The 25,755-nt window shown below is 47.0% G+C and overlaps 1 protein-coding gene across 6 annotated transcripts in view; it reads right to left on the bottom strand.

Annotated features, from left to right (window-relative positions):
• Positions 1-25,755, bottom strand: part of TRIO (trio Rho guanine nucleotide exchange factor) — a 339,733-nt gene that overhangs the window by 36,238 nt on the left and 277,740 nt on the right. For 5 of the 6 annotated variants that reach the window (XM_059416916.1, XM_059416919.1, XM_059416917.1 and 2 more), the window contains exons 35-37: positions 4,647-4,939; positions 3,058-3,228; positions 453-548 (exon numbers count right to left, since the gene is read on the bottom strand). In XM_059416916.1, coding sequence (XP_059272899.1) covers positions 453-548; positions 3,058-3,228; positions 4,647-4,939 — 560 coding nt within the window. Of the gene's footprint in view, positions 1-452; positions 549-682; positions 1,599-3,057; positions 3,229-4,646; positions 4,940-25,755 lie in introns of those variants that run through there. The other variant, XM_059416922.1, reaches the window with a different exon arrangement.

The following is a 25,755-nucleotide window of genomic DNA, read 5'->3' as shown; positions in this document are numbered from 1 at the left end:
ATGAAAACGCTGAACACCAAGGCTCAGTTAGTGTCCCCTGTTGGGCAGACTCTACATATGTGACATAAAACGATGTCACACATCGTTGTCAGGAGAAGTCTGTGCTTTCCACAGCTGGATGCTTGACCCAGGAGCCTTCCTGCACCCTGCTCCACGCACCTCTTCCCTGGCTGGTTTTAATCTGTTCTTTCACAGTACAAACCGCAACTTGGGCTATCACACCTTTTCTGAGTTCTAGGAGTCCTTCATGCAAATTCTTGAACCTGAGAGTGATGTTGGGTCCCCCCAAACATGCAGCTGGTCAGGAATGAGGGTGGTCCTGGGGACTCCGCCTGGGTAACCCTTGCTGGCACCCTGTGCGGACGGGAGCATGACGTGAATGGGGGCACGTCCATCTGCACGCAGCCTCTATGTCAGCTTCCAAACCTCAGGCTGTCTGTGGGAAGCCTTACCATCTTGCTTTTCACGAGTTCTTCAATTGCACTCACGAGCTCGGCTGCACTCGGAGTTTCGGAGCTGGTGGGGCGGACTAATAACCGAGAAGAGGCCTACGGAAGAAGCGAAGAGAAAGAGAAGGGCGGGGGGGGATGCCTCATGTTAGTAGCTGCACGGACAGCAAATTCTCCTGCAAGCTCAATCTCTTTTTCAAAGTAATTCCAGACAAAAAGACCACAAGTTTGTCTTTGTTTGCAATTTATTTAAAGTCATCCTTTTAAATTTACAATATTCTGACACGAAATACTAAATAAAACCTGTCTGGGATACATGTGGAAAGCAGACAAAGTCTGTTTTTCATCCTTGGTCATGTAACATCAGAATGCTTTTCAGAGAGGTGACTGGGTGTGGGAGGTTGCTAACTTTAACTTTTGCAACTGCCAGCTAGGAGAGTGGCTAAGCAGGGAAAAATACAGAATCTGATCAATGTAAGAATGAAAGGCTGGGGGTCTAACGAGTGATCCTTCAATAATCAGGAAACCAAACAGGATAGTAAAAAAATGGCTCTCCTGTGTTTATGGGCTCAACAGAAAGAAACAAGAAAGAAAAGGAAAGGAACCGGGGGTGCACTGACCAGACAGGGAAGAGGGGGGACAAGCTCACCATTTTCTGTGCCATCCATTTCCCCAATGATTAGTGCAGAGTACAGAAGATCTGTGGCCTCACAAGCTATGAGATGCCATTTACGGCTAGAATCAGGGTGTACAGGGGTTGACAGGTAAGGAATTTGAGGGAGGGGCTGCTGAGTTCAAGTTTCAGTAATTAGCAAACACAGTGTGTTTGCAGATTACTTGTGCCATTGATTAACTGGAAACTAGAAGAGGGGCATAATATGAACCTTGCTTCATATTAAGGACAGCAGAGATGCATGCGACACACGGCTAGCTGTCCTAACGATGCATTTCTCACAGGAGACAGATACGGATTTATACATTCACAACGAGGCTTTTACATGTGTGGATCCAGATATGTGATTTGCAAAACAAATATTGGTTTGGTCTAATGAAATCTGGAGTATGGGGTGAAGAAAACAAGAAAAAAATTCAAATGGAGAGGTAAGGAAACTGAGCCAAAACAGACACAGAACACAAATCAACGTAATGCTGCAGTGAAAGTTTACAAAAAGAGAAAACAGAACAAAACAAAATATTAGTCACAAGATAATAAACTCTCTGGGACTATCACTACAGATTTTTATAAATGAAGAACTGCTACTGATTATACCCAATGAGGTAACACAATAACCAATAAATGATTTCAACGCACTGAAGTATACAGTGTAATACAGTCCTGAAATGGAGAAAAATACTCTTACTGGGGGAGTAAGTCAACCAGGCCCCACATCTCACTTCAGCTAATCATCCAGATTTACAAAAATTTCAGTTTCCTGCTTTTCAAGGAAGGTACAGCTTGGGATGCCACAAAACAGTTTAGGAATTGTCTGAGAAAGGACACATTCCCCTTTCCTGGCAAGTCTGCTCTGCGCAGGGGGTGAGGCCCTCTGTCACCTCACCTCAGCTCCCAGAGCGGCTGGCCTGCACCCACATGTCCCCAAACTCCAGTTTCCAACCCAAGCCACGTCCTGCAGCCAAGCCCCGCAGTGCTCTGTGCACCCAGTGCCACCACGGGGGAGGAGGCGGGTTCCCAGGAGCTGGGAGGTGGCCACCCACGTTAAGACTAAGGTGTGGTTTGCCTCAGCCTCACAGCTGCCTATCATTGGGCCGGGCCAGAGTCATAAAACACGGGTAATCCAGCAAGTGACCGTGTTAGCACTGAGGAAGGAGTCAGGGAAGGAAAAAGATGAAGAATGGGCAAAAATGATGAAAACACTGTTTTACTCAGAAAGCTTAGTTACTGCCCCCCGACCAAAACCCAAGGCTTTTAGTCATCTAGTCATCTAGTGATGACTTCATAGCATGGTTTCAAAACCTGGGCCAGAATGCAAGAGAATGTGCCAGTTACCAGGTTTCTTTGGGACAATTCAGCGCTCTGCAACGGGGATGTGCAGAATAGTTTTAGATCAGGTAAGAACTAAACAAACAAAAACCCAAGCCTGGTTTTGAAGCCTCCACATGCACCCAAAGAGGAGATTTACGGTTTTGAACTGATCCCTACACCCTGACACCTATCCCCACATCCCAGCTGATCCGAAACGCTAACATCAGGCATGCTGGACAGAGGGACTAGATAGCAGTAGTATCCCATTGGAAACAATGCTCGTGTGCAAAAACACCCTGAAGGGAGAGCAGGATGGCCTAACGTTCACGTAGGGATGCCGTCACCAAGACTGCGCGTGACTTCTCGGACTCCTCTCTCAGGGACCCCGGGTGGCACAGTAAACGGAAAATACAGTTACTTTCAAAGTAACAGTTACTAAAGCATTATTAAAAATGCTTTTAAGTACCCATGTGAGAAACTACACGTCGGCCTACTGCCTGGTCTAAATCGGCTTTGTTCTTCATACTTTTGGGGAGAAATGCACATTTTCCAGGTGCTTGTTCACAGCCCCAGAGCTGCCAGCTGCAGCCACGAGGCTAGGTTGCAGTGACACGGGCCCCTCACCTTGTCGTCCTGCGAATCCGGCTGGAGTAGGCTATGCTGCTGGATGGCCATGGGCGGTGGGAGAGGCACAGCATCGGCCCCCTCCTCCCCTTCTTCTTCTCCGCAGCTCTGCATGCCCGACGATGAAGACTTGGAGAGGGTGCCACTGCTCAGGCCCTCATTCCGGCCTCTCTGAAATCAAACCAACATTTGCTCATTATATTCTAGGCCCAACTGTAAACGTCAGCTCACAGAAATGAACCCTAAAAGGGTTAACTGGGAAAGTACAGCCAGGACAGCAATGGAGATCCCAAATCAAACGCAAACTCTTTCCACCCTGACAGTAACTGCTCATGCCCTTCCTGCAAGCCAACTACCTCGCCTGCCAACTTGGATAATGGAAGGTCCGCCGCATGTGTCTTCTGAAGGGGCCTGCCAACATTACCCATTAGGTTTTGAACACCTCTCATCTTCAACCCACCTTACCCCCCACCCCAGATCAGTTTAAAACTCTGAACCAGTAGTAACTTTCCTGTCAGTTCAGTTCCTTTGGTCTACTTTCATTTTTGGTAAATTGCTAGAATAAAATTCACTGGAATTAAAATGGCATAAGGAATAATATAACTAAATGCATTGGGAGAATCTGAATTTAGTCTCACCTCAATTTTCCTCTGTTTTCATTTTAGAAAAATTGTCTGTTTTATTTCTACTAAGAGGACACAGATGTAGAAAACAGACAGATGAGAACATAATAAACCATATACTCTAGTGAAAACCCAGGGCAAAACAGGCCCAGGAAAAAAACAGTAGAAAACGCACGTCTCCAAAAAAAATTAAAGGACACATATCTTATCCACTCTGTTTTTTTTCTTTTTGAGGGAGCTCGGCAGGCAGGGCTGGGGGTGATCTCAGTTAAAAACTCTAAGGGTCCCTCACGGACACCGCCAGCCGGCCAGAACCAGCCTGGGGATCATGAAGGGGTTCTGTTCCTTCAGTATGTTTAAAGCTCTCCACCCCAAACAAAAAGGAAATTAAAAAAATTCCTGGCTGACCGATAGACATTCATCTGGAATGACATGGAAATAATCCAGTGGTTAGCGAACTAAATTCACTGGGTGTTCTCTACTGAGGACAGATGTGACTGACGTATGACTCTGGGGGAGGAGGGAGGCGCACACGCTCCTCCTGGCCTTCCATGTCTGAAGTGGGTGCTTCCCCACACAGTGCTGCCCCTGCGGTTTAGGGGCTGCTCAGACCTTCTGCAGCACCCAAGGGCGCCTCCTGGCTTGTCTGTGGTGGGTGGACAGAAGGACCACGCAGCAGTGTCCCCTTCCTCCTGGAGCAGGCCTGGGGGAGCCCATACCTGGGCGGGGGGAGGCTCACGGTCCTCTTGAGTTCTTTCTCAGAAGCCACCAGGGGCCCGACCATGTTAGGGCGGAGCTGCTACCAGGACAGCTTGTCCCCACCGAATCCAAGTTTGCCACCAAGGGATTTAAGGAGCAGCCAGTCCCAGGGGCCCAGTGAGACACAACCCTTCCTACGACTTCCCGAGCAACCCCGGGGGGTGGCCCTGCCCAGTGAAGCGGGCTCAAGCCCGGCCGGGCTCTGACCTCTTCCACGGTCTCGTCCTGCGGGGTGGCCGCGCTGTCGTCCGAGTCCTTCTGCGAGCCGGCGTCGGCGCTCTTGCGGACCTCCCTGCTCTTCTTGTGCTTGTGCGCGAGCTTCTTCACGTGCCCGTCGGCCTTGCCGCTGCTCAGCCGCCGCACCGGGCTCGTCAGCCACTTGCGCAGCGTGTTTCCTGGCCGTTTGGGGCCCGGGGAGCTCTGGGCCCCCATCATGTGGGGCTGGAGAGAAGCCACGGATGCCGGCGGGCTGGCATCGTTACTGGAGACGGACAACGAGTCTGAAGGACAAGAGAGACATGGCAGGTTTGACAGAACCGCCCTCCAGGAAACCCTCCCACCGTCCTGGCGGCGCCCTCTTGCCGACCCGCTGTCGCAGTGGAGCCCGGCGCGGCGCGCAGGACACGCGGCTGCCTCCGCTGTGGCCGCCCACTTCCCTGCGGGGCGGACGCCACGCTCACACGCACACGCCTTTCAAAGTGTCCCAAACGTGAGTCGCTCCCAGTGACACTCTTCTCAAGATGCACCGTTCCCTCCCCACACCCCAAGTCACCAATGCTGAACACCAGTGTCCTTGTCACACAGACTGAATATGTCATCACTTAAGACATCACAGGGGTCAGAAGACAGAATTTTAAAATTATTTTCATCCACTTTCTTGATAAACAAAAGCTACAAAAGAGGACTTTAAAGGAAATTAAAAACGAATTGTGACAGATGAATGTATAGTCTGAACACAAGAACAGCTCCGTAAGCCAGTGTGTGTGCGCACGCACCCAGATCAGGATGGATTTGACCCCGTCAGACTTTGGGACAAATGACACCCATCTGGAAAGCTGCGTCACGGCAAAGTCAGCGACTGTGGAAGGGATAAGGCCTGGCTGGCTTGGGGGAGACCCAGCCTGTGGCCAGACTCTGGAAATATGCTGGTGTGGGGGGGTGGGGGGTGTCTTTGCTCTCAGCCTTTCAGTGACTTTGCATGGAGGTAAATGTCAGCAGCAATGAACAAAAACAATAACACATTTTTAAAAGAAATGTGAGGGGAAGCCGTCCTCAAATAACCAGAATGCTTTACAGAAAATATATCCAAACAAATCTTTTTACTGGATCTCAAAATCTAGTCAACCCTGAAGTGCTGATTCTTTAGGAGAAAGAAAAAAAGAAGAAAAGCTTAGGAAACTGTGGTGCTCACCAAATCCATGCAGTTATGAGGTTTTACTTTACAAATAGAAACCTGGTGATCTTGGACACTGCCTGGCCCTTTCCTGAGCACTTGACTCTAGGGTGTCACTATGGTGGAATGGAATAAAACACTTTACACTTCAAGAAATGGAATGAGATCATCGCTATGCTTGTTATTTTCTTAAATCTTTTGAGGCCTTAAAAATATTAAAATTAATCTTTGAGAAGATCCTATCCTACAGACCCCTGTGTTCCCTTTATCCACGTCTGTGGCACCGGAGACCATCGTTCACTGTGGTTACAAAGCAGGAGCGCTAATCCCCCCAATCCTGTGATTATATGTAGGAGAGTCAACAGCAGTTTCCCACTTATGCTCCAGAAACCAGAATGAGACGGCAGATCCAGGTCTCACTGCTGTCCCATGCCTGCCCTGGGCGAAGCCTTGCGTGGGTAGAGGGTACAATCTTCCATAAACAGATGACACATTTCAAGCAGGATCACTCATTCTTAAAAATATACATTTTCTCAGAACCAGACTTTGGTTTCAAGACCAGTCAATACAGATGTAGCATTTTGTTAAAGAGTAAAAATCTTTTTTTTTTTCATCTGTGTGTATATATACACATATGAATGTGTGTACATATACCCACTCGTTTCTTTAACTTTATTTTAACATGAGAGTCCCTGCCAGCCTTCCATGTCACTCCCCTTTCCTTAGGTACTGTCTGGAGAGGAAGAAGAGCATGAAACCATTAAGGTGGCAACACGCACACACTGTGAGGACTTCCTAGAAACCTCCTCAGGTGCGGATTTAGGATGAAGGGCAAACAGGGAAACAGTGCCTCAGGAACTCTTGTGGAGGGACAAGAAAGACAAAAAGAAGGGGAAGGTCTGGGTAATCTATGTACCAAATGATAACTAAGTTAAGCTGTTTTAAGTTCCAGCTCTCAGCAAGAATCTGTGCTAGCCACAGCAGGTGACGTTTCTCAGCCATTTACTGTGCTGGGATCCAGAGCCAAGCCCTTACCTGCCACTGAACACAGAGGAATAAAACCTTCCTTCACCCATGGTGTCCACCATATAGTGCTTTCTAGGACCACATAACTATTAGGCCAGAATATGACACACAATGTAAGCGAGTACAAATCCTGAGGGAGGCTGAGAAGAAGGGGAACCGAGTGGAAGGATCACAGAAGGTTTCATGACGAGGGAGCACGGAAGCGGCCTTCGAACGAGCTAGGCTCGAGTAACTCACGTAGGCAGCTCACGAGAACGGCAGTTCCACGAAGGCAGGGGCCTCGTCGGCTGTTATGTGAGGTATTCCCCAGGCCTGCCACGGTGCCTGGCATACAGTAGGCACCTACTACATATCAAACAGAAACATCAGAAATCCCAGCCTCAAGATGTAGAGGAAGCTGAATCATCACCCAGATTTGAAGGACAATCATGTCTTTGATGTATATTTGTCCCGCTGGATAATGACACCGAACAAAGGGCTGTGGAGGTGGCACACAGCTGGACACATCCTGGGCTGGCCAACCTCTGACGAGCTGCGCCTTGGGTGAGCCAAGGGGGCAGGAAAGAGATTGAGGCCCACTTGCTGCAATACGACCGAATCAATGCCGGGTCTTCACTTTCCTAAGCAGAATCCTTGCCCATGACGAGTAACAGGGAGCATGACCTGAGCCCACGTTAAGAACCTCACCTGCGTTCCGTGCCCAGAAGTGAGAACTGGAGGGAATGTGGCATGAGGGCAGTGAGCACACCACGTGAATCTTAGGAGGATTCCTAGACGCCCACTGGAATTCTGACAGGCTCTGTCCACCAAAGCCACAGGGCCACCAGGAAGTGGACGAGAGCATGGTGGGTGGGAACGCAGGACAGTCCCCTGAAGCATAAGGACCTCTCCTCCGGTCACCAGACCCAGCAGGCCTCAGGAGGCATCAGGAACGCTTTGTGCAACCGGACTGGCCTAAAAAGGATCGCGCCCAGGACATTCTAGCCTTGCTCAGAGAGGAGCTGACGGTTGGTCGTAAGAATGGTTCAGAAAGAACAACAGGAGATGGCGTTTTCTAGCTTCTCTCTGTGGGCTCAGCTGCACTGGGCTTGGTTCTTTGCACTGGAAGTAGGTTCAAAGCAGAGCTCCTCTTTATCTGGCAGGTCAGGGAAGATAAACATGGCCGTGGCCTGGATGTACCCTCCCAGACCCAGGAAAGAGAAAGAGCTGCGCAAGGCCAAAGTTCACCTGTGATGAATGCAGTTCTGAAGGGGAGAGCAGTTCTCTTCCTGAGGTGCTGTTTATCAAACCACTTAATGATACTGTTTCACTTTACTGGAATATTCAGACCTTAGAAAAATCTAGGAGTAATTACAAACTAAGAAGAAAACTGTATTGAATTTTAAGTGCATTGTTTTAGTTGTTGTTGTTTTTAAGTAATCTGAGTACCCACGAGGGGCCTGAATTCACAACCCAGAGGTCAAGAGTCACACGCTCTACTGACTGGGCCAGTCTGCCTCCCCTACACAATGTCGTTGAGTTTTACATTTTACTTCGGAAAACAATGTCATTTCAGGAGTGTGTAAAGGTAGAGGGAAATTTTCTTCATCTGTCTCTAGGATTAGCAGATACTTTGTCTAGTGCAGGTCTGACATGTCGGTCCTAATTCTGGTGATTAGCAATAAAAAAAAATGACCAAAACCAAAAGCAAAATAGATGAATTCCTTCTCTGTCCACTTCAGTCTTTAATAGTAATTAATGCTCAATTCTTCACTGGTTTGATACTCTTTGAGAAAAACAACAAATTGTTGTTTTATAATACACAAACTTCTTTGCCCAAATCAATGGATGCTAACAGCCCATTTTATGGTCTTCACTGGATTGCAAAATAATGCGTAAATCAGAAATTTAAAAACTTAAAAATTATTTAAACCTAGTATACTCATTAATAGAATGAAATAAAGAGCTTTTTTTTTTTTTTTTTTTAAGTGAAGAAGAGACTTTAACCACTAGACCAACTGCTCTGCTGCAAATCTGAAATTAAACATGTCCTAATGGTACCTAGTGGAATTAAGGTCTCTAAAGCTATTGGGCACCAGGTAAGGGTAAGTCACAAAACAAACACAGAGCTTAAAAGTCTCCTTGGGAAGACCTTAAATTACTTGTCTGCACATAGGTGACTTTCCCAGGGGAGTTCCTGGTGTCTGTGATATGCAGAGTCGTAAGTGTCCTGCCCAGGTATAAGTAAGCACTGTGTGGCCAGGCCCCCTTTCTCCAAAAGTCCACCTGCTCTGGATTAGAGCGAGGACGGCTCAGGCCAGTGACACAAGTCATCTGCAGGTGGAGGCCCTATGGCCCCAGCTCTGTATAAGCATCTTCTGCCGGTACTTTCCCAGCTGGGTACCTGTCAAGACAGGAAGCCAACTGTGACTTCAGACTCCAGGCTTCATGTTGTGGGCGCTAAGTCTGGTGTGTTTACAACTATGTGCCCAGCTGCCGGCAGGATGTCTAGCACATCCTTGGCGATGAGTAAGTTAAGTATATGCTGAATAAATGACAAATGGTTGGGAGAGCAAGGCTACTGCCGGTAATGGGCTAGCTCCCCGACTAAGTATATTGCCTGATAACTTAAGCTGACCGCAATGAATGGTCATGTCCTGACTTGGTGGCATATATCCTCCTTAGCTGTAAGGGGAGCTCCAAGTAACATCTAGTTTTGGCCAAGTTCACGAGTCTGTAAATCACTTACTCAACAAGACGGTTACTTCAGAGTGGACTGAGGCTATTCTCGTAACGATCTGCTCTATGTGATGCTTCCTCACAAGGTAGAGAGGCTGCTGTCCTGGTGGGGGCCAGGGGACTGAAAGAGGGTTCAGGAGTGAACCGACCTGAGAAATAGAATGGAAACTCATTTGTCACTCAGAGAAACCGTGTCTGTTCCTGTTTCCACCTTCATTGGTGTCTCTTGCCTTCCCCTCAACTCCTAACTTCTTGGAATAGAAAAAGACCCAATGCTCAGTACTGCTGCTTTCTCACTCCATCCCCGGCCTTCCCAGCCGCCAGAATGGCTCCAGTCACATCGTGTCTGGTTTGGGGACGTCATTCCTCTTTTTAGGGAAACTCCACCAATTCAAATGTCAGAGGGAGGATCAATTATGTGACAGAAGGAATTCTAGACTCGCCAAAGGGTCTCAGTCCAAGTCTGGCTCTCCTACTCAACAGCCATGACCCCAGGCCAACATTCTGGCATCTGGATTTCCTCATCTCACGGGGCTATCATAGGATTGTATGAAATAATGGGGTGAATGAGCTTTACAAACTGTAAAGTGCTATTTACAAAGGTAGGATGCTAGAGGTGACTTTCTCCAAGACTCCTCAGTACTACACAACTTCCTGCTACACTGTATTTATGGTCCTATGAGCACCCAGAAAACGGGGACTCAATGTAATCATCTTGGTAATCACAAGCCTCATGTGGTGACCAGGACATCCTCAAAATCATTTTGAGATGAAGGATTTATGAAGGCGCCCAGGTGGGTTACTTCATTTTCTTTCCATTTGTTTTTAAAAAACTTGTCCTGTATGAAGAAGAAAAAGCAGTGTAAGGAGAGGCTATCAGCCCATCGCAGTCTTTTAAAAAAGGCCCTTGATTGTGTACACGAGAAAACCATTTGTGGCCTGCCTAAAGCCTAAGAGAGGAAATCAATTCAGGTTTATCCCCTTATTTTGAGGGGGAAACCAAGCCCACATAGACGGCTTCTTTGCTAAGGTCAGAGTTCACAGAGCGTGCACACTAGATTTCTTACAAAAAGGGAAGAAGCTCAAGAAAGGAGGGAAGGCAGGAGTGCAGGAAGGAGTTGCCCCCGTGAGCGCACAGAACACCGAGACCGGGGGAAGATGAATCGCCTTCTCGTTTCAGGCACTAACTCTGGGACATCTGTGATTAATAAAGCACTTTTTTTTAATGTAAGGAGAAAAGGAGAAAGGATCATATCCTGCTCGCTGCAGAGTAAGGAGTTTCACATTTCATTTAGGCCATGTCCCTACTCGACAACGGCAGGACGTCTCAGGATGTTTATAATCCCACAGTGCTGAGCGCGCCCGGGTACAGAACGAAGAACTTCAGCCCCTGGAGTGGAAAACATTCCAACGACACCCCGGCATCCCCTTGCGGCACTCCTGCTGCCTTTCTTCCTTCTCTGTCCCCACGGCACGTGGCTCTAAGAAGGCAGGGGTGTGCTGTCTGTTCTCTCCCCCCCCCCCCCCCCCGTCTCTGCAGAGTTTAAGCCTGCTTTACCCTCAAACAAGTCCTCTCCGGATGCATATTCATTCAAACCCCACGGGGCCGGAGCCTAGTCCTGTCCCGCCAGGTCTTGGGCTGGGTACCATTCAAGTCCTTCAGTTTTCTGAGGGTGGAGTGACAGTGAGTCCTCCCCAGGCTGCTGTCGGTCTTTGTAAAATCACGGTCTGACACACACAGGAGGCAGGACCCCCACCTGTGCACACAAACAGAACTTGCAGAAGGAGGCAAGTGGAGGTAAGGGAGGCACCCCGGGGCCGCAGCCCCTCACCGCACGCGGCCCATATGCAGAGACATGCGCCCCTCACCCCATATAATGTCCTCCAAACACGCGCACATGGGACTGGCGCTGACAGACGTCTAATGACGCATGACCCCCACACAGATGTGTACTCTCAATCTTGGCAGACTCTCCAATAACCAGTTATTGAAATATCTCACATTTCAAATTCTCCTGCACTGAGTGTCCCAGAACAACTGTAGCTCATTTCGAAGGAAGATATTCCCATCTTTCTGTCCACTTTCTCTCCACACATTCCTGTGCTTGAGAATCCCTGTCCAGTGGACAAGGCCATGTGAGGTCTTGATCCAGCCTCTAACCAGAATCAGCCCGGCTCGGAGCTCAGCGCCCTCCCAGGGCAAACTGCTAACTTCTGATTCTAGTGATAAGGACGTGAAGCCATGTTTACTTAGTAGCTATTGCTAGAGACAGATTATGTGCTAAAGGAAGATAAGCCAAGGACACTTTGGGGCAGCTGCACCTCATATCTAAAAAAAATCCCCTCAGACTGTTTCTGACCAGACTGGGCAGCGTTTAATCAGGTGCATTTGGTCTTCGTCAGGTTCTCAAACCTCTTGTCAAGAATTCAATGCAGCAAATCACAGTTTAAATTAGGAAATTGTTGTACCATACCAGGAAGGTCACAATGTATGGAAAATCAGATCTAAAATTTATTTGATCAAGGAGCAAAGAAAAAGTTGCTTGCTTATGGTTGCTGACTGGGTGGTTGAAATATTCCAGAGCGAAATTTTCACAGTAAATGATGTCATCTCTATACTTATCAAACTGGCTTTTAATCCCCTGCTTTTTGGAATCAAGGTAATAGCTTTTTGGAATGGGGGGATAAAAAGGTCATAATGTACTAGAAATCCTCTTGAAGATCATAAAAAGTGAGCTAATGAGTAAATTATTCCCCCAGATGCGTTTCTAGGGATCGCATCCTCTCTTTGTGTCACACATTGACTACAATGACCTCCACAGGTGAAGCGTGTTAATTTACGACAATGAGACTCGAGAGAGACGAGTCTGGGGTGTTATTGGGGGGAGCTTCACATAACGAAGGGGAAACTGACTGGCCCCAGGATACGGTTATACTTCTGGTGGTTCGGTATACTGGAGCAAGTATTTTTGTATTTCCAAACTTAAGTCTATATTCTATTTGTAAGTATCTGAAAATTTCTCTTGATTGACTTCTTTTTCGTTCTAGTTACCTCACTCTTAACTGTGTTTCACTCATCTCGTGTGTGATTCAGCAGCAGTAATGACACCTCAGGGGCTGAGACATACCCCGGGCACCCCGCCTCAGTCAGTTACCTGCTGCCCTCCACCCGCCATGGTCCGGTGTCCTGCATTTCCCGGGCTTCACTCTGGCTTGAAACTGTCACACAAATTCACGTTAACACAGGAAATACTCATTTTTAAAAAGTTAGAAGCTTTTAGAAGCTGTGCAGAGGTACCAAGCAGCACGAGAGTTTGCAGAATGATGATGAGTGAAAAAAGTGGCAAGAACATTAGAAGCAAATTTGCAAGGGGAGTCCTTAATGCTACAATGTGGGCTCTGTATTTGCTTTCAAAGATGAGATAAACACAGAAAACATGAAGAGAAAGATTAAATTCCCAAGTTGTTTGTTTTTTGCTTTTTTAAAATAATCCCTAGATTCACCCAGAGGTCCGGCATAGCACTGTAATGAAGAACACATGGTCTTGGCTGCCTGAGAAAATGTACATCTATGACCAGCACATTCGCCATTTCCTGTGCAGCCGCTGTCCACGAATTGACACTAGTGTTCACTAGCAGCCCACCTCAGGGGACCCCTGAATGGAAGGACACAATGTAATCCTGGCATCAGTTCATACACTGCCGACCCAACTAGAAACAACTGGCCTGGAAGAGAAACAATCTCTCCAACCTTTCTCTTGGTGGAGGTTGAAAGAGATGGATAGTGGGGACAGAAAGCATAGTGTCCCTTTCCTGGGCTTAGGGAGTCACACCATGAAAACTGAGTGGCTTCTCACCACCACAGAGCACGTGGAACATGAGAGACACAAGGTTTGTAACCTCTATCTAACCAGACAGACATGCAAATGGAAGTTGCACGTGCAAGTTTTGCTCTTTTGACTCTTAGAGAAATCTCAAAGTGCTCTTTCTGAAAACCCTTAAAAGATTACACAATCACTTGAAAATGTGGCTGTTTCAACAAATGCAGAACTGCAAGCATCATTTTCCCTTGAATTCATTCTTGGGAGGGGAATGCTAACCTGTCAGAACTTCTAGTCAGGAAAAGCATCTCATCTTAAAGATCTTTCTCCACGTGAATTTCAACAGTTGAATTTCCAATAAGGAAACCTGAAGAAATTCAGTAAAAATGAAAGCAGATGGCATAATCCTTTGCTTGGCTAATCAGATCAACATACTGCCAAAGGGGAAATTTGAAAACACCTCAGAAATGCAATCATAGGAGTCATTTTTGATAGTGGAAAACACAAAGGCTGGATTAGTCTGGATCAGTGTTAGGAATTTAACACAAATCTAGTGAATGGCGTTATCCGTGCCCTGAACAAAAAAGGCTCTGGCTCATTGGCTGGATGAGGAATTCTCTAGGGACAAGTAGATCTGTGGCTGGTGACAGTTCATCCCCAGGCTGCTGGCTTCTAGGAAGAGGTGAGCTAGGCAGCCGTCCTAGCTTGAGACCAGGACACTGGCAGGAGGCAGCGTAGTGATGGTAAAGGTGGAATGCTATGGTGTGCCTTGCTGGTCCGACTCCCCCCCGCTTCCAGGGTGGTGGCGGAGAACTGGGCACATGTGGACTGACGGCTCACCTGATGCAGACATCCACACATGGAAAACCAGACTGTTACAAAACTCAACCACAGTGTCAGAGAGTTCTTGTCTTCGTTTTCAAGCCCACTTTTATATTGCGGCATATTTCTTCGTGAACCTCCTCTGCCTGGGACAAACACTGGCTTTCCTGGAAGAAAGCTTCTAGCCCATATTCCTGTTTTCTCTGGATAACAGGGACATTTTCTTTGCCTCTTATGCAAGTTAGCCCTGGAAATATATGTTTCTGAGAGATGAACAGCAGGCTTTCCTGCAACCAAAAGCCTAAAGTGTCACAAAGGGAAAAGAAATCCCCAAGGATCTATCTTGCCAGCGATGACAGGGTATTTGGGCTCATTCCTGACTTTTACACAAGGACAAAAGCAGATGTTTAAAGATATCCTTGCTGGGTGGAAGAACAGACAGTTATTTGAAAAACTGCATAAAAGCGAGACTGGAAACACACACACAAATCCTGCAAGCTGCAGACATTTATGTCTACCAGAGTTTTCTGACACCCTCTGGCCTGTCCCCACACTCCTGATGTATGAGCTACGTGGCTCTCCAGCACACATCGGCTGGGAAATAGAATGAAATGTGGTGTAGCCTCGGCGCTCACTTGGAAAGTTCTCCAGCCACTGAGTGGCCCCACTGCCCATACTGGCCCCCACCATGCAGCTCCATGTGAAGTCCTGGGCACAGAGGGGCCTCCGACCCCTCCCCAGGTTCTACTGCTCTCTCCACACCAGTGAACAGAAGCTGTAAAGCTCCAGGTCAGGCTGCTCCCGTGGAGGGTCTGCAGGAGAGGGCCCTGCACGTGGTGCATGTACAGCTGCCCAGCACCACCACGGGGTCCATCAGTGACATCCTGGGGCATGCTGCCCTCGGCCCTGGTCTGCTGACAGCTCAGCAGCAGGAAAACTTCTGAATGCTCCTCTATCTGTTTGGTTTTTTCAGAAGCTGAGAACCTCTGTGTTCCCCAAAAGTCAAATGGCTGTTCTTTCCACAAGCTTACTTAAGATGAATACCACTTACACAAAGAAAGATTATTACAAACACAAATACCGTGTGTTTACTAGATTACTTAGTATTTAGTGTAGTATTTAGGGATAATGAGGTTTTTCTCTGAGATAAAATAATGGGTTCTTGATTCTTAATTTCTTCATTTGGGAAGCTATTCCCAGGGCAATACAGCATTTATTACTGCCCTGAACAGATAATCATCATTTAAGGGAATAGAAAGTTAATTTGGGGGGAAATAAACAATTCTGTGATGCTCACATAACATTCCCTTCGTCTGATTCTGCCTTTCAGAGGTTCAAAGACTGCTAAAAACATGAATGTTTATCTTGTGGGCATAACCGTTCCTGAAATTCAACACAAAGTGTTAGCAGTGAAAAGACCTACCCTTATTTGAAGGAAGCTTACTTGTTCTGTATTCTTCATGATGAAGGTTAGTGTTTTTGGTTAATGTCTGATTAGTTATTGGTAAAAAAAAAAAAAATGAAATAAATCAGCCTACCTTCTTACAGAAGAAACCGAAGATTTTCTTAGGGGGCAATTTGTAGATTTTCTTAAAGTTGAAAATGTCTCTAAATGAAGCGGGAGGTACACAAAGATACTCCCATGCAAAATGGTTTAAAAGAACATTCTGTAGTTAGTGGTTTAAACTACATGACTGATTTGTGTCAGGCGCTAACAGAGTTCTCCTCATTCATACACAAATCTATTATTTTTAATTAAGACTGGATCCAGAATGCCAACATTCAAAAGCCTTTTTCCTACACTCTAGAAAATGAATTGCCTAAGAACATACCCAACCAAAATATGCTATAAACCACGCAGACTTATGTTTTCATAGAGCCACATAACTCATTTCATAACTGTATACTGAATTTTACATAGAATTAAGAAGAAAAAAAAAACACCCAACCTTGGAATGTTCTGCAGTGAGCTTGCCAAGCGGTATCACTCTTCATGTCCTCTACGCAGCAGGTTAGCTGAAGCCCCGGCCTCTAGGGGCACGGAGTATTAGTTCGGAAAGAGTTACAGCCATGGAGAATGAGGAAATGGATGGCTTCCCCCGCCCCCCACCAAACCACAAAGCAAATATCTAGTACATTATATTTTAGGGTCCCTGGTCATTTGGTTCAAAAAAAGAATAAAGAAAACAAAAAGCCCTAACCAGTTAGGAATCTCTTTCACAATTATATTTTAGTAATATGTCTACCAAAGGCAAAATGCTGCTCTAACTTAAAGCTAAGCACTTGAGAACTGGGATTAAAATGTTAACTACAGTGGAAGAGGCCAAAAGCCCAAGGTGTGTGGGTAGCAGTCCCGTTGTTCCCACCCACTACCAAGCACACAAAGGGTTTAGGGGCTGCAGTCCCAAACTTTAATCTGATTTTAGGACACCCCACCCCACCCCACCACCGCGCTACAAGAACTGAATGGCACTGAATTTTAGTTTTTACATGACCAGTCTGTAATTTCTTGAAAACTGCCCACTCTCGTCCTCGGATGTTACATAGCAAAACAATGACAAAAGTAAAAAAACACAAAGAAACGAGGGTCAGGGCGACTCTACTTGGAGCTGTTCACGGACCCAGCACTGGAGGCGAACCCTCCTCAGGAGAAGCCCCGGAGCCCAGGATGGGCCGCTTTCTAAGGATGCCCACGCCTCCCCCGGCCTGCTCTGAGGGAGGGGCAAGCACAGGGAGAGAAGGAGGGAAGGAAGGGGGGAGGCCTGGAGTTATTCCAGGAGGGAACAAAAGCCAGCGTGGAGACAAAGGGAATGAAAAGAACGCCTCTGCTACGAACGAACGCCAATCAATGGCACAAATCCTGTCCTTGGTGTTAATTAGCGCCCCGTGTGACAGAATGGCACAGCCACAGACCGAGAGGAGGCAAGGGTAGGAAGAGAGCAGCCGGCCTCCGCGTGGGGTGCAGAGGCCGGCGGGGGCGGGCGCCGCGTGCCGGCTTTCTCCTAGCTGCAGAGAGACAAAGGGAGAGTGTTCAGTGTTTAGCTCCGCGTCCCAACAGGCACATTCCCTCCTTGTTATTAAAGACTCCCTCCCTCTGGTGTGCTTCTGGGCCACAGGGCCACTGCGGACCAGACCCCTGCGACTTCAAGAGATGGAGGCGGGAGGGGGTGGTCTTCGGGTTCCGGACTCTGTCCCTGCACAGAACAACTCTGGTCCTATCATGCTGCCAGGTGTAGGTCTGTTTTCGGGACGGTGTGACTTGTTCTTTATTTTAACAAGAAGTAACAAGAGAAACCTTACTCAGCGATGCATTTGAGAAAATGGACAATGGATATGACAGAGGAGGTTTCTTAGAGTTGAGTTTTCAAAGTAGGAGTAAAATATGCAACATTTCACGTGGAAAAAGACTAGAATAAAACGAAACTGTGTCCTAACGTTATCTGCCAATGTTTTCTTTCCCTCTGCTGCCCCTTCTGTAAATTGTCATTTTTTTTTTCCCTATTCCCAAAGAGTGTCAGAGAAACTGTATGTCTTGGGCTCGTATTTGTACGGTCGGATATGAGGGCTGTCAGAACTGACTGGGCGCATCTGGGCTGTGGCTCCTCCCCCGGTGCCCCCAGCCCATCCTCCAAGGCGGGAAGAGGAAATGGGGGAAGTCTCCACGGACTAATTTCCAGGCTCATTACCCCCACACTCCCAGACAGCCTACCCTGGGTTTATGGTCTTGCTTGCTGACCATGAGGCCAGCTTTGAGCACCTGGAGGAAATTCTTCTGAATAAAAACCCATAAATTTGTGTTCATCCTGAAGTCGGGCTAAAGAAATATGCTTAGAAAGAGCACATACCAAAGACAGATCACAGCTAAGAGCAGGGCTCTGCTCCTTGTCGAGAGAAGAGGAAGAATGCCAGAACCAGGAAAGGTCATTTTGATTGAAGGCTTCTAACCTGGGGCTTCGAGGGAACTTCTCAGTCTATTTTTCTTATTAACTGCAAAATGTTAATACTTCAAAATTTCATGTTCACCCTCCATAAGGCAAATAATTTTATGTTTCTTTGCATTCTGGCTGGAAATACATATAAATCCGGTGTATTCACACTGTTTTGATTTTTGTTCCCTGAAAAACTAACACCAGAAGCTCCGAGAGACAATTAAATACGTGTTTGATCAGTGAAAAGTGAGAAAACAAAGTTATTTTTAAAATTGCAGGTATTTTAATCTCACGAAGAAAAAAGAGCCTTTAATGTAGTTTTTAGAGAACACAACCATAGCAGCAGCAAGCAGGTGTGTGTGTGTGTGCGTGGGCGTGTGCATACATATGTAAGGTGAGGAGAGCACAGTTGAGTGTGATGCACAAGGAGTTAGCTGAGGTCACACCAGCAGGGGTCGGGGAGGACAGGAACACTGGTGGTGGGACTTCTACAGTAACACTATTCCCATTGTACTGTCGCGCATATCCTGTCTTAAACTCTGACTCACTTAAAAATACTTAAAGAGCAAAAAAGATTTGAGATAGAATTTAGTTTGCACAGTAACTTGTGTGAAAGGGCTTTCATAGCTCAAACAACAGAGTGCTGTGCTAAGCACTTTGGTGGTTTTCCTTTCCTCACAGGAAATGGGGTGTCCTGTGCACGGGCCCCCCTGCTAAGCCACAGGCAGGGCTGCGAGCCCACGTGCACACTTTCAGAACAGGTGCACACTGTACGTTCCCTGCATTAAGTCTTTCAAATGTTTCCCTTTAATTTATAAAAACAAAAGCTGCACTGGTGAGAATCCACATTCTTCAAAAAAGAAACAGGATTTGAAGTAGTTTCGAGGAGAACGATAAGGCACACAGTTCCCTCTGTGTGTCCATCTGTTTCACGTTAAGGAGGATCACTCATTGTTCTTTTCCGTAGGAGAATATGTACAGCACTGGGATAGATTCCATGTGTCCTACAAAAGGGTATACTTAGTTCAGAATGAGCATAAATTCAACAGTTCCTCTATCTTATCAGTGTAACTGGGCTCTCCCACTGGAACTGTCTTAAAAGATAATTGATAGTTCTATAAAACTCGAGTTCTTTTCCTAACAAATGCTTTGCAGTATAACTCTCCAGGTTTATGGCTGTGTAAGTTATTGGTAATGGCAAGGTCTGCACATGAAATGGGCTTTCATGAAGATTATTCCAAGCAAGACTAACTCACATTTGAAGGAGAATGCTTCAATGACTATGTCTGAAAGCAGAAAAACAGCCCTTTCCCCAGGGTGCTTCAATAAATGAACCCCTAGATTGCTTGGGGCTCTAAAGGACAGCTTCGCGGGCTCTCTAAGGTTTGTGGGCTATTTTAATGTATTTCGGGGTTTATTTTTTGGGTATTACTCAAAAGCATTTTTTCTTTTTCAATCTGATTTATGTCTATTTCTGCATAATCAATTTTAATAAGTAGAATCAGAATGTATTAAAATATCACTCTGATATAACACGGCATTCTGAAAATTGTCTTGGAATTGCTATGAAGGTTTGGGAAGAGATGGACTGTTCCATTTTGCTTTCTCTCATCTGTTCTTAACTGTGAAGAGATTGGATTTTTTCTTCCCATTTGAACCAACAAATTCAATATTCAAAATTCGAGGGGACATGAATTTCCTTCCAAATTTGGGATAGCTTAAAAATTTTGTGGTGACAGCATGGATAACATCACTTGGACTTCCCATTATAGTCTCAGAACTGCCAGAACAAAACTCTGTCTAGGGGAAATGAAAATGTTACTCGCTCCAGTATTTAAAAAGTTAAATAATGTCCCTTCAGAAGAATTTCTAAGGAACTAATAAAATAACGCTAGGAATCATAGTCTCTCTATAAAAAGAATACTCTGTCTTTTTAAAATCCATTATCTCTTGGCAAAATTGCTCATTAAAATATTTTGGTCTCAGCTTTTGGTGGTGCTTAGGCTACACTGCGGGGAGGCCCCTACTTTTACTCCCATTATGCAGACAAAGAAGTGAGGTTCAGAGACATAAGGTAATTTTCTTAAGACCCAGAGCTATCCAGTGGCTCAGATTTTAAATGAGACTTTTGAGGTTACCAACTGTTTCCTCTCCTTTACAAACACTCTTCTTTCCATCACTGAAGAGAACTCATGGATCATGTCTGTCCACCCACGCAGTGCAGAACGCAGAGCATGCGGTGTTACTACGGACCCGCCCGGCCTGGCCACCGCCACAGAGGAAGGCCGTTCTCAAACAACATAACAAACACAAATGGGGTAAAAGTTAGGCTCGGTGACTTAGAAATGTCTTGATAGCTTTGCCAACCAAAAATACACAGAATATTTATAAAAAATAATGCGTAAACCAACAAATTCAATATTCACGCAGCCAACACTTATCTCTTCCAGGGCCCACTAAGCAGGTAATTTTCTTGTCTTCTTCTGGTATTTCATGAACAAGCAAGTAAACAGTGTCGCTTCCCTCAGATGCTAAACGCACACTTTTTGCTGTTTTCCACCAACAGCAACAGCGGGTCCCTCCGCCTCATCCCTTCTCCCTTGAGCTCACAGTAAACTGGAAATCTCCGGAAGGTCTCACCAGGTCCCCGGGGGGGTCCCCCAGATGCCCACTTCTGAGGCACCAGTGTGGGTCATGGCCGGTCAGATAGTGGGGGCAAAGCTCTCGAGTGCACCAGGCCAGGCCCGAAATCCCAGCCGAAGCCAGCCCGGCCTGCAAGGGAGAGACGGCCTCGTGGGAGACTCGTTTTAATGGCTGCACCCCCTGGACAGATGTGGAAAGTGGCTATTGGAAAGCCAGCCTGCTCCGGAGCGCCACTGGGCAGTTCTGTGGAGACCCGCAGACCTCGTTCCTCCCCTCACTTCATTCTTTTGTATCCTCTTGCCTTTTCCTCAGTGTTGGAACTTACTGACTTCTCAAATGACCTTTGCAGGAACCACGTTTTCTTGCCTTAAGCCTGACTGTGTGTGTAAAGCCAGAGCCTGGCACACACACGCCCTTGAACACATGCGGGGGGCTGCGGGAAGCACACTTCTCCACTATCTTATTATAGGGCCGCAGTTCCTCGGAGAAGGAACCAGAGAATCTACACATGGATGCGGGACAGTGCCTCCCCCAACTAAACCTGGAACAGACAAGAGACTAACTGACATCGTAAGAAGGCGACGTGTGGCACAGATCACATTAGGCTGTTTACATGCCGTTTACGAGAAAGAGAGCATAATCAAAAGCAGTCCCCTGATATTAGAATGCCTCAGAGCCCAGCTGTCAGTCAACACGACTGCTTCTTGACCCACTCCGAGAGCCCCCCACCGAACAGCCCCCCGCACCCCCAGCCCAGGCAGGCAGCAGCACATTTCAGCATGAGCCGCTTGTTTGAAAGCATGCAGCAGCAGCACCGGCAGCCCCCGGGGAACCCGGGTGGAGGGCGAGCAGGCTGGAGGGGGCACGGGCGGGGCGCGGGGGTACCTAGGTCGAGGATCCAGTACTTGCAGGTGCCGGGCGGCCCGCCGCTGCGGTAGGCAGAGCTGACGGCGGAGAGCGAGTCCAGCGCCTCGACGGGCTTGATTCCGTTGGGCATGGTGGGCGCTGAGCAGGCAGCAGGCAGCAGGCTCGGAGCTGCCACCCTGTCCGTCCCCGCAGGCAGCCAGAGTGACCCCCGCTGCGGCCGAGGTGGGCCCTTAGAAGCCGGCGCAGCGCGCCGGGGCGGGGAGCGTGCGGCCCACGGGCCAGGCCATGCTCGGCGGGCGCAGCTCCCAGGGCGGCCGCCCCTCTGCCTGGCTTCTGAGCACTGCTTTACAGTGGGGTTTCACATGTGGGACTATCCAGACGCGCCGGATTACAGTCTACCACAGTGCCTCTAATTGGAGCTCAAGGAAATTCTGCGGGTGCGCTGGGAGCCAGCTGTCTCTCGTCTCCTGCGCGAGCCAGAGCGGCGATTTCCTGACGCTGAAATGTGGAGTGACGGCCGCCCTCCCCACGCGGGCCCTCCGACTCGGGCTTTGTGCACGTTTGGACGGAGGGCTTCTCTGAGGCACAGAACAAACAGTGCCTCCTGATGTGACTTGATAACAGAAAGAAACGCAATGCAATTCGGTCCCTAGCCAACTGGTGACATCACTGTGCTAAAATGCCTCTCCTTGCTTATTAGAAACATATCTTCCTTCCTCCGCACAAGCAGCGGCCAGCCCAGTGAAAGTAAGCATCTTTACTTGTGATTCGTAAAGACGTTTTTAGGAAACCATCTTAAAAGCTCATTTTGGTCCTTTTTGGAAACTTGAGTATTTTCTTTAGCCTGCATCAGGTCTTACTATTTCCTTGAGAGTTGCCCTGGGGTCCCTCCCTTGTCTCACCCAGCACGATGGCTTTGTGGGTGACAATTCACTGTTTAACAGTCATGAAGTCAGACTTTGCAACTTCAGGGGAAGTGTATGCACTCTCCTGTGTATCATGAATTCAAGGAGCGCACAGAGCTCTCCAAACTGTACTGTGATGGCCCATCTCCTGCTTTGAGGCAGGCACCTAGAATATTCTTCCCACATCTCTAACTGTAATGTGCCCCTCAGTTACTTAAACATTTCCTGAGGGGGTGTTACTTGTTGAAGCTTGTATGTAACAAAATCACACCCCGCCTTCCTGAGTTATTAATAATTTTCTATCTCTATTTACCCTAATTGCATCAATGATGTTGTTGCTTTATTGTTTGCTAAGAGAAAATGTTCCTCTTTAGTTCCTTAAGAGTTAAACTTGTGTTCTCCCTCCCCCACTGCCCACATTAGTTGCGAAGTAAATTTGGAAAACTCTCAGAGTAAAAAAATGTGAAAATAGCATAGACTTCTAGTTTCTCAGTTTAATACAATACACAACTACAAAAAAAAAAAAAACAAACAAACAATAAATTCAAGGCACCCAAAGAAAGCTGTCTTGAGTGCTTGTTAACACCTCTCCAAAACAAACTGCCACAAAGTAGGATTTGTGTCATATTCTTCTCAAAAGACCAAAAGCAAAGCCCAAGGTTGTTTTTCCCCATGATAGATCCAGATGGCGTACTCATGCCAGGACCAAGCAAAAGGCAGAACTCTGCACAGAGCACTTTTTATGAAAGAAAACTCTATTACTGAATAAATAACCTTCTTTCTTATTGGGGAAAAAAAAAGCAGTAAAAATTATGTCCTAAAGGAAATCGAGTTAATTGACATTCTAAGGTTTCATTTACTACAGTCTTTATTAAATATTTCACTTTGTCTCTTTCCAAAAACACAGGCTGCCAAGCAAGGGCTATTAATTTAAAAAAAAGAGCTGTCAAGGGAAATTAATTATTTATGGGTAATATATGTTCTCTGCTACAGAGGAAGGGAATGATCCTTAAAAACAAATACAACAATTTTGGCTAAGATACATGTAACATTTCCCCAGTGACTGTCTTCTTCAAAGGCTGAGCTCAGGTCTGCGAGAGAAACACAACACAGAGGGGTGAGGGAATCCAGAAGGAAGCCTTCGCATTCCCTCCTTCCTTCTGTCCGTGGAAGTGCAAGCTTATCACAGAGTGTTTAGTAGGTAACATGCCCCTTTATAAAGTATGTAAAGATAAACTGTTTTAAAGGCACTGCGTGACTCCTACCTGTAAGGAGTGATCATCGAACCCACTGGACGGACAGGCAAGGAAGCAATTGAGAAGTCAGTGTCGGTAAATGCAAGGTGCCGAGGCAAAGGGGGAGAAGACCCAAACCGTGGGGCAAAAGCTTCCCAGAAGTAGGTTCTGAACTCTAAGACTGACTTCTACGTTGGTGGTAGACTGGAATTGGCTCTAAGAGTCTGCACCAAGTTCAGGCCAGAAAGACCCAGGGTGGCCTTGGCAGCCTACGGACAGAAAAGCTTGGTGAGGACCGTGGCCGTGGGTGGAGAACGGGAAGGGGAAGGCAGGAAAGACAAAGGCTGGAACCTCAGTTTCCTGGGACCTGCTATGGAAGGGGTGAGGATGTGCTGCAACCAGCAAGGAAATCGGAAGCGACAGAGAAGTTGGAGAATGGGTGTGGGGGGCAGTCAGAGCTCTGGCCATGGAGTGAGCCACCCTGGAGTGTGAGAATTCTATCAGGTAGGAAAAGAAAGGAATGGTGAGCTCAGGCTAGCACAGACGGAGATGAGCTTTGCCAGCAAAGGGGACAGACATGTAACTACTCCTAGAGGGCAGGCTGAAAAACCATCTTAGGCATTTGGGATTTCTGATTTGTCTCGGATATTTATTTGATGTCTAGATACATAATTAAAAGTGTCACAAAGATGGGGCGCCTGGGTGGCTCAGTGGGGTTAAAGCCTCTGCCTTCAGCTCAGGTCATGATCCCAGGGCTCTGGGATCGAGCCCCACATCTGGCTCTCTGCTCCGCAGGGAGCCTGCTTTCTCCTCTCTCTCTCTGCCTACCTCTCTGCTGCTTGTGATCTCTGTCTGTCAAATAAATAAATAAAAATCTTAAAAAAAAAAAAAAAGACATTTAAAAAAAAAGTCACAAAGAAAAGAGAAGCTCCAAGGCCCAAGACAGTGCTTTTAAAAACATTACCCAAGGTTTGTCTGTGAGGACCAAAAGCAAGGGGTACTTCGAGGAACAGGTGAGAGATACCTGTGTGTCAGAGGTTGACTGTTGACTCCTGGCACCATGGTTGTGTTTCACAACCCCCCACCCCCAAATAAATCATCAAGATCAACTAGGACTGGGATGTGTACAAATATGTGCTCAAAATGTAAGGTAAACACAGTAACAAAGGACCTAGCCATATTACAAAAGAAAACGTAGTCACACTAAAGGAAGGAGTTTTCCTCAGTGACTCTGAAAAATGGTATTTTGATTCTATGCTGCAAACCAAAGACAAAAGACCTGTAAGTTTGTGTCTCACAGGGGTGTGGGTCAGTAGTACGAGTGGGTAGAGTTGAGTGTTTTAAAGTCAAGTCATTTTAGGTAAAATACTCCCTTTCCAAAGAGGAAAAACACAGGCTTCTAGACGAGGACGAAAATGTATTTTGAGTGACAAGATGCAGGTGTGTCACTGTCACAGAAGGTTACAGGTGAGGAGAAGGGAAGGGCTAGAATGAACTCTGTGCTGTTGACCAGGAGTTGGGAGGTTTCAGGGTGATCTGAAGTCCTGTTTCTTTACATGTGTGCAAACATTCAGAGACACAGAGAGCATGAATGCAGGCGTGTGTGTGCCCGTGGATAGGTACACATACTTGTCTGCTGAGAAGACCCAAAGGTCATGATCCCTATGGCCATGAAGCATACCTAGCACCCAGATCTTAGTTTTTAAGATCATTCTCCAATAAGAAGGAACCAGGGCTTCTTGGAGAAATGGCTGGTCCAGGACTGCAGCAAGGAAAACACAAGATGAGCTGGGAAAGTGCTGTACTGTTAGGAAGCAAGGAAGCACGCTTGAAACGATGGGATGTGTCCGAAGTACACAGAAGAGAACCCAAAGGAGCTCCTAATGGCCAAAGCCGGGATAATCTGAGTAACAAAATAAATAGCAATAGTCCTGGATGAGGACCCAGAGAATAAAAT

The sequence above is a fragment of the Mustela nigripes genome, chromosome 12 (assembly GCF_022355385.1).
Source record: "Mustela nigripes isolate SB6536 chromosome 12, MUSNIG.SB6536, whole genome shotgun sequence".
NCBI classification, from domain to species: domain Eukaryota; kingdom Metazoa; phylum Chordata; class Mammalia; order Carnivora; family Mustelidae; genus Mustela; species Mustela nigripes.
Note: the sequence above shows the minus strand (reverse complement) of the source record. Positions and strands in the feature narration are given on the sequence as shown.